Raw genomic sequence first — 7,476 nt, 5'->3', positions numbered from 1 at the left:
CAGGTTTTCCTCTATTTCTTTGCATTGATCACTGAAGAAGGCTTTCTTATCTCTTCTTGCTATTCTTTGGAACTCTGCATTCAGATGCTTGTATCTTTCCTTTTCTCCTTTGCTTTTCACTTCTCTTCTTTTCACAGCTCTTTGTAAGGCCTCCCCAGACAGCCATTTTGCTTTTTTGCATTTCTTTTCCATGGGGATGGTCTTGATCCCTGTCCCCTGTACAGTGTCACGAACCTCAGTCCATAGTTCATCAGGCACTCTATCAGATCTAGTCCCTTAAATCTATTTCTCACTTCCACTGTATAATCATAAGGGATTTGATTTAGGTCATACCTGAATGGTCTAGTGGTTTTCCCTACTTTCTTCAATTTAAGTCTGAATTTGGCAATAAGGAGTTCATGATCTGAGCCACAGTCAGCTCCTGGTCTTGTTTTTGTTGACTGTATAGAGCTTCTCCATCTTTGGCTGCAAAGAATATAATCAATCTGATTTCAGTGTTGACCATCACAAAGTTCAGAAGACACCAAACTGAAAATCCAATGGAAAAACTAATTCAGAGCCCATAAACCCAGTAAGACTCCCCTGCAACCTCAGGGGAGCCCCAGAGGAGTTGACTATTCAGGTGGGGGAATGTAGGCAAAACTGCAAAACAGTGGGAAATGGGTGTCAGCATTCCCCAGAGCTGCTTGTCTAAAACATTCCATTTTCTTTAAAAAGCAACACAAAAGGAAGCCCCCTGTGGAGAAGACTGCCCACAGACCCAGATGAAAGTTTATACACTCAAGAAGCTAAAAGTAATGGAGACTGTTTAATGGAGATGGAACAGGAGACCCTGCTTTATCCAAATCACAGGAGCAAAGCCACAGTGAGGTGTCCTATGACCCAGGTAACACTTTCTCTGTTAGGGGTGAGGACTAGTTACATGGTTAAAGTGTAACTCCAGTTGCTTTTAAATGAAGATACATTTTTCCCACCAGAAATGTATATACAAAGGAAGTTACAGAGCCAAGGGTAAGGTCTTTAAATTCCTAATGTGTTAAGTGGTATTTCAAGGTAAATAGAACCAGCCATATATCAACATACTGAAACCAAAGATCAAAGGATCCAGGCAAGGTCTTTTCCTTCCCTCTGGTTCCACTTAAAGGTGTAGATGATAGCTCCAAGACCAGGTCAAAGCGTGGCTTCACCTTGGAGTCGGCCGACCCTCCACCGTCCCCTCCCGGAGTGTGGACACTAGACTGAGAATAGGGATGTTGATCCAGTTCAGTGCCTGACTCGTTGTGTGACCTTGGGCGAGCATATGACCTCTCTTAACCCAATTTCCTCTCCTGAAAAACAGGAGTTGGACAGACACTAGGTGATCCCTAGGGCTCCTTTCATTTCACACTGGGAGCCACAAAACCTTTTACAACATGAATGGGTTATGGCCACAAACAGGAAAGAAGTCAGGGGGTCAGAAAAGAAGTATCAGCACCATGAGCTCAATTAGGAAACCTCCAAGATGCCAAGGGCAAGTTGCAAAACCCAGAACATCAAAGTGATTCCATACATGGCTGAGGTCAGAAGCTAAACTATTTTGGGGAAAAGCACAATTTTACTTTGTTTAACTCAGTTACTTCTAGATGAGCATGACTCAGTTCTCCTGAAACATGACCCTCCTCTAGTGTTTACAAACGGTTTGAGGGAATTGATGAAGACCCAAGTCTCTGGACCACTGAGCCCTCCATCCAGCTCTTCAGCACCTCACTTGATCAGATTAGTGAAAAAAAGAAGCTAGAGCTGTCTGTTCTGGAATGCCAGTTACAATCGTCTTCAGGAGGAAATAGGAAGCTCTGAATATATGTACAAGTCATCCCAGCTAATGGTGAAAACATCCAGAAGGGCCCTTCTAAGAGTTGTCGCTACTCTGAGTCAGAGCCTCGGGGAACCAGGGCCCCATCTCCGGAATCAGCCACTGAGCTCAGCTCCCACAACTACCTCATCTTTTTCTGTCCTGAAGACAGAGGGGGCCCAAGCCTGGGTGAGGATGCCAGCTGTCTCTACCTGCCGGGAGTGAATTCACCCATGTCATCTGTGAGACTCAACAGCAAGTGAGAACAAGAGATGGCTCCAGTTGTGTGTACCGAGATCAACTGTGTATTCCTCTTGTGATTCTCTGAAAGCACACGCTGAGTTGTATACAGCAGTAAAGTCATTTCCAGAGTTCTTTGCTCTCACAGCCCCTCCAGGGCCAACAGGAGTTAATCATTGACAGCCTGGAGAGAAAGTTGAGTCGTATGTGCAGTTCCAGATTCCCACTGCTCAGCCCTCTGAGCCTTGGAAGATGAAAGCCTTGGCATTTGACTAGGCAAGTGATAAAACATTTTCTCATGTAGATACTGTGCCTAGAGCCACAGTCTCCATGCTTTAGACATCACGAGCAATATTTGAACTGCCAAGAAAGAAATCAGGCCAGGACAGGCTAATCTTCCTCAACCATGGCACTAATTGGTATGTTAGGCCTGATAAGTCTTTGTGGAAGGTGGGCATGTGGGCCCCCTTGTGCCTTGTGGGATACTTAGCAGTATCTCTGGCCTCTGTCCACAGGTGCCAGAAGTAACCCCAGCTGTGACAGCCACGTCTACAGATCCTGTCGGGTGTCCTCTAGGGAAGGGGCTAAGTCACCCCCAGTTTAGAACCGCTGGGACAGGCCAGTTTGGAAAGCTTAGCCAGTCCCACCCTGTAGGCCTAGCATTATTGCTTTAGACTTGAATCTGCATGAATGTTTGCTAAAGCAAGTCACACTCATGAGGCCCAATTCTAAAGACAAACTAAGTTGGTCCGTCCTGGTAAGTGTATCATTCTCTTTGGCCTAAGTCTCCAGATCCTTAAAATTTCATAGTTAAAAAATTTGCTTTGCAAACAGCTTCTTTATTCTCATGAAAATTAAGTTGTAAGAGCAGAAAATGTGACGTCTAATTTTGTGTTTAAGCAGGAACCGCAACATGGACAGTTGGGCCTCAGTTTGTGGTGTGGCTGAATAATTTGTTGGTTGTTTCTTTGAGGTCCTTGCTTAGGGTCCAGAGAACCTTTAATGGCACATTTCTTTTGGAACTACACCACATTTACCTTACGTTTTTGAAGTGTTATGTGGCTGCCAAGAATCCTCAGGACAGTGACTAAAATGGTTGTTTGGTATTCAGTGGACTTCTTCTCATTTTATAAGGGAGGTTAGGTTCCGACATTTTACTTGTTCATCCTCTGAATTTTCATTCTTAGAGGTGCCAGATTTTTATCCCCAGTGGTAAAACAGAAAGGAGGAATAGAATAGAATTGCAAGTCCAACTCCTGTTGCAGGGCATGTCAGCCACAACCCTGCAAGTCAGAATTTGACTGTGGTCAGATTACTTCATTGGAAAATAAAAGTTGAAGACTCAAAGCAACAGGAACCATGAGAAAAATACCATTTGCCAAAACCAATGCTTGTCTAGCTCAACAAATTTTATACTAACAAAGCATCTTAGAAAAATTTACCTTGTAGAACTTCACATAGTTAAAAGAATTCACATTTTAAATTACCTTGATCTGAATTCCTCCCTCCAAGGAAATCCCTGTGACTTTATCGTAATGGATAAGAGGAATTGAAATGAAAGGTGACCTGTTGGTTTTTTTTAATTGCATTATAGGAGAGCTGGGTAATCCATTCCCCAGTAATCCTTTCAGAGTGGCCTGACTGCCTTAAGGAGCTTTCCAGTTCTGCACTCTATACTGTGATCTGAATAGCCAGTTCATGATTCATTGGAAGTAATGCACACGCACACACACACACACACACACACACACTTCTGGGAGAGAGCTTCGCCTGTGTCTCAATTCCAGAAGTGCGGTCTGCCCTAACCCTGTGTGGCTCTCCACACACACCACCCCCCGGACCCTGAAGAAGCATCCTCGAAAGGAAAGACGGCCCCATGCCATGCTCACAAGCTCAGGCTGACAGTGGCGATACTTTGGAGTTTTACGCACTGTCTTTAAGAAAAGAAGAGGTCGTGCACTAAAGCAAACATTTTAGATCATTGCTTTATTTGATTATTTGTTCAACAGAGTTCATTCCTCTCAAGGTGGACCTTGTGATCTTTTCCTCTTTCTGAATAAAAAAGGTAATGAAGAAAAAGCCTGTACTTTTGGAGACCTAGAATCTTATGCTAATAAGCTTTTGACTGCAATTTCGTTTTAACGATATTTCCTGCTGGCATCTCGGTGGTCACACGGAGCTCCCCACCCTCCAGTGAAGATGGCTGTCCACAACTACCACCGTTGAAACCGAAAGTAAGAGTTGAAAAATGCACCTTTTACAATAAAAAAGTAGAAACCAATTCAATTTCCTTTTTTTTTTACGAATATAAAGTTTCTTGTAAATATGTACAGTCTTTGAGCTAGTTCTATAGCAGGAAGCATTTCACAAATGAGACACACGATATACACTTTGAGGGCTAAGAAGCCCATTTCTCATGGAGATCCTAAATGAAATGCCAAGACTGAACACCATTTCCAGTGACCTCTCCAAATACTTGTGGACCAAAAGACAAAAAAACTTCAGCAAACATTCAGTCAGATCTGCCCTGGAAAAGGGAAGGGATGCAATCTGACCCCGAAGACAAAGCAACACACAGAACACGACAGTGTGACACTGGCCAAGGATGCGACAACATGGAGGAAGAGCCGTGGGCATTTCAGACAAGAAAGCACTTCGGTTAAGGGACGAGCAGGAAGGAGCCGGGACTCGGGCCAGGTTGCAATCTGGAAAGTGAGCTGAACCGTGGACGGGGGATTGAAACGCGGTCATGTTCACTGGCTGCAGTGGCAACAGGTCTACCTGTCAGCCTACCTAGGATGTGCCTTGGTGGTTCGAGGCATGGAGAAGCGAGAGAGGCCTGGTGGGAGATTAAAGGCAGAAATAAGGCCGCTAGTTAGCTTGCCAACAGCGAAGCCTCTGGTTGGTTCTTTAACCAGTTGCCAGGAACCCCACACCGCCGGAGGAGAGAAAGGGGGCACCTAAGGGAGGGCTTCCCCGCCCAGCCGGGGTGGGAGAGTTGAGGGTGGTTTCCTTCTCCAACTTCCTGGTGTTAGTCTAGCCCTAGGGAGAGGCTTGTATGGGGAGTCACAGTTTTCGTGGGGTAGAACCTGCTGGGTTGTGTGTGAACAGAGTCATCCGCGAGGGAGTTGGCAGGGAGACGTGGAAGTGTGAGGTGTGGTTTGCTGAAATCCTTCTCTGGTCGTAAGGCTTGAGCGTTTGGTTTTCATTTGTTCAGTGCTACAGACTGCAGCTTGTGGCCGGTGAGTTGGCAAGTCCCAGAGGGTCTCGGTTCGGCGGGAGCTATGGAATGGACCTAGTGCATCGGCAGAGCAACCCGAGGTGGGCAGCCAGGTCGGGGCGGGGGGCAGCGCATGCAGTGAACTGCCATGCAGAGCTCCGGCATCTCTGCCCACCCCAGGGAGGCGGGGACAGCACACCGTCGTGGACAGGATGTGAGCGCCCCTGGACCCAGGCCCTCTCGGGGCTGGGCTCAGAGCAAATCCAGTGCATGCTTTCCTGGCCAAAGCAACGTGGAAAGCGGGGACAGCAGGCCTGGGATGACGCTGAGGGGTGGGGAGGGAAAACTCCTCGAGGTCCCTTGGCCCCAAGTCACTGCCTCCGAGCGAGGCCTCGTGGCCTCTGTACATTCTCAGCTGGTGGGAGAGGGGAAGTCATCAAGGCCATAAAGGCAATGAGTCGGACGGTAAACATTTGGCTAAGATGTCGCCCCGGGTGAGACAGGGCCACCTGTGAGGACGGACTGGACAGGGATGGACTGAGGTGAGCACGGGAGGTTAGCCGACAGCAGGGGCTCGTCTACGTACATTTCAGTAGCAGAGACCTGATGGTATGACCTCGCTACAAATGACTACAACAGGAAATACGGTGCTATTCAAATCTATTAAGAAGTCTGTTGTCTTAAAAAAAAAAAAAAATAGCCAACCAACCCTAGGATCTTAAAGTAGCTATTAATTAGGATCTAACCACGCTGTAGTTGCAGTTAGCCCCAGGTTGGTTTCCTGTGATGAACTGGTACAGGCTAGAGCTAGGTACAAAAGTTTATGAATGCTCTGAAAGAGTAACAAAGTGCAAAGAGGGCGGCTGCAGGGAGGTGCCGGCAGCTCCCAGGAGCTCCAGCCCCCGCCCCTCCTGGCTGCAGGGAGTCCGTGCTGAGGCGGGCCTGGGTCCAGCTGCGCCGGGGGCTGGCTGAGCAGATGCGCGCTGGGGTCCCCTTCAGCAGAGTTCCATAGGGTGTTTGGTGTTTTCCTGCAGATCAACATGAGGAGTTGGTTTTTCTGGCTGAGATTTATACTGAAGACTGGTCCCAGACCTGAGAGCAAGAGGAGGAGGGGATTTAGCCATCAGAAGCCGGAAATCACCATGCTCACTTTGTCAGGAAGCCCACACTGGGAGCCTGCAGGAGCACCTGGTCTCTCCTTCCTGGTTAACAGTGAGGGACGGGCAGAGCCTCCCCTCAGAGCTTGTGCAACTCGCTGAGAAGTTCCCAGTGCTATGGAAGTACTTCCATGGTTTACACATACCATTTTATCCAGAAATCAGAGGGGGTAAGGCTTCCCTGGTGGCTTAGCTGGTAAAGAATCTGCCTGCAATGCAGGAGACCTGGACTCGATCCCTGGGTTGGGAAGATTCCCTTGGAGAAGGGAACGGCTACCCAGTCCAGCATTCTGTCTTGGAGAATTCCATGGACTGTATAGTCCATGGGATTGCAAAGAGTCGGACACGACTAAGCAACTTTCACTTTCAAGGAAAACAGTTAAACAGCATTCCCTCCTCTCTCTAGATGGCATTAGGAGAGCGTGGTCCAGAAAACCAGCACCTAGAACTGGCTGGCCTGCCGAGGCGTCCGCAAGCTTCCGAGCCCCGCCCCCACTCGAGGGCCCCTGGTTATCAGCACATCCCTCCAGGCCCTCAGTTGGTAACATGCAAGCTACACAGGTAATAAATGCACATGATTTTAAAATTTCAAAAGGTGCAGAGTTCTTCTAGAAGGCAACCAGTGTTACCAGACTTCAAGGTAGCCTTGCAGAGAAATTCTTGATGTGACTTTGTACACATATATATGTTTGAAAAAAGTAAAGCAAGTAACCTTTTGAATGGCATGTTTTGTGTGTTTAAGAATTTGCTTGTCTGCACAGATCTCTCTAGAAACTGCGAACACTAGTTGCATTTGGGGAAGGGAATGCTGTACACCTTTGGTGGCTCTTACAGTTTGAGGGCCACACATGATGCATTTGTACAAGAGGCCCCTTCTCAAGCTATTTTCTTCCTAAACCTCTTACAAATCCCACAAAACCCTAATTACAGTTGTGGAACCTCTTCCTTACAGCTGTGGCTCTTCAGGGCTGAGAAGGGCACCGCCCTTACCTTGTTGACCTGGGACAGCGGGGTCCTCACGGCCCCCA

The 7,476-nt window shown here is 47.4% G+C and overlaps 1 protein-coding gene across 1 annotated transcript in view; it reads right to left on the bottom strand.

Annotated features, from left to right (window-relative positions):
• Nucleotides 1-4,037: 4,037 nt before the first annotated feature.
• CIT (citron rho-interacting serine/threonine kinase) overlaps nucleotides 4,038-7,476 on the bottom strand; it is a 176,061-nt gene continuing 172,622 nt past the window's right edge. Inside the window, exons 48-49 of the mRNA XM_010841399.1 lie at nucleotides 7,439-7,476; nucleotides 4,038-6,383 (exon numbers count right to left, since the gene is read on the bottom strand). The exon at nucleotides 7,439-7,476 is cut by the window's right edge and continues 5 nt beyond it. Of these exons, the coding sequence (XP_010839701.1) occupies nucleotides 6,360-6,383; nucleotides 7,439-7,476 (62 nt within the window). The 3' untranslated portion in view covers nucleotides 4,038-6,359. The remainder of the gene's footprint in view (nucleotides 6,384-7,438) is intronic.

The sequence above is a fragment of the Bison bison genome, unplaced genomic scaffold (genome assembly GCF_000754665.1).
Source record: "Bison bison bison isolate TAMUID 2011002044 unplaced genomic scaffold, Bison_UMD1.0 scf7180017864160, whole genome shotgun sequence".
NCBI lineage: Eukaryota > Metazoa > Chordata > Mammalia > Artiodactyla > Bovidae > Bison > Bison bison.
The sequence above is the reverse complement of the archived record's forward strand: the minus strand, read 5'-3'. Positions and strand labels throughout refer to the sequence as shown.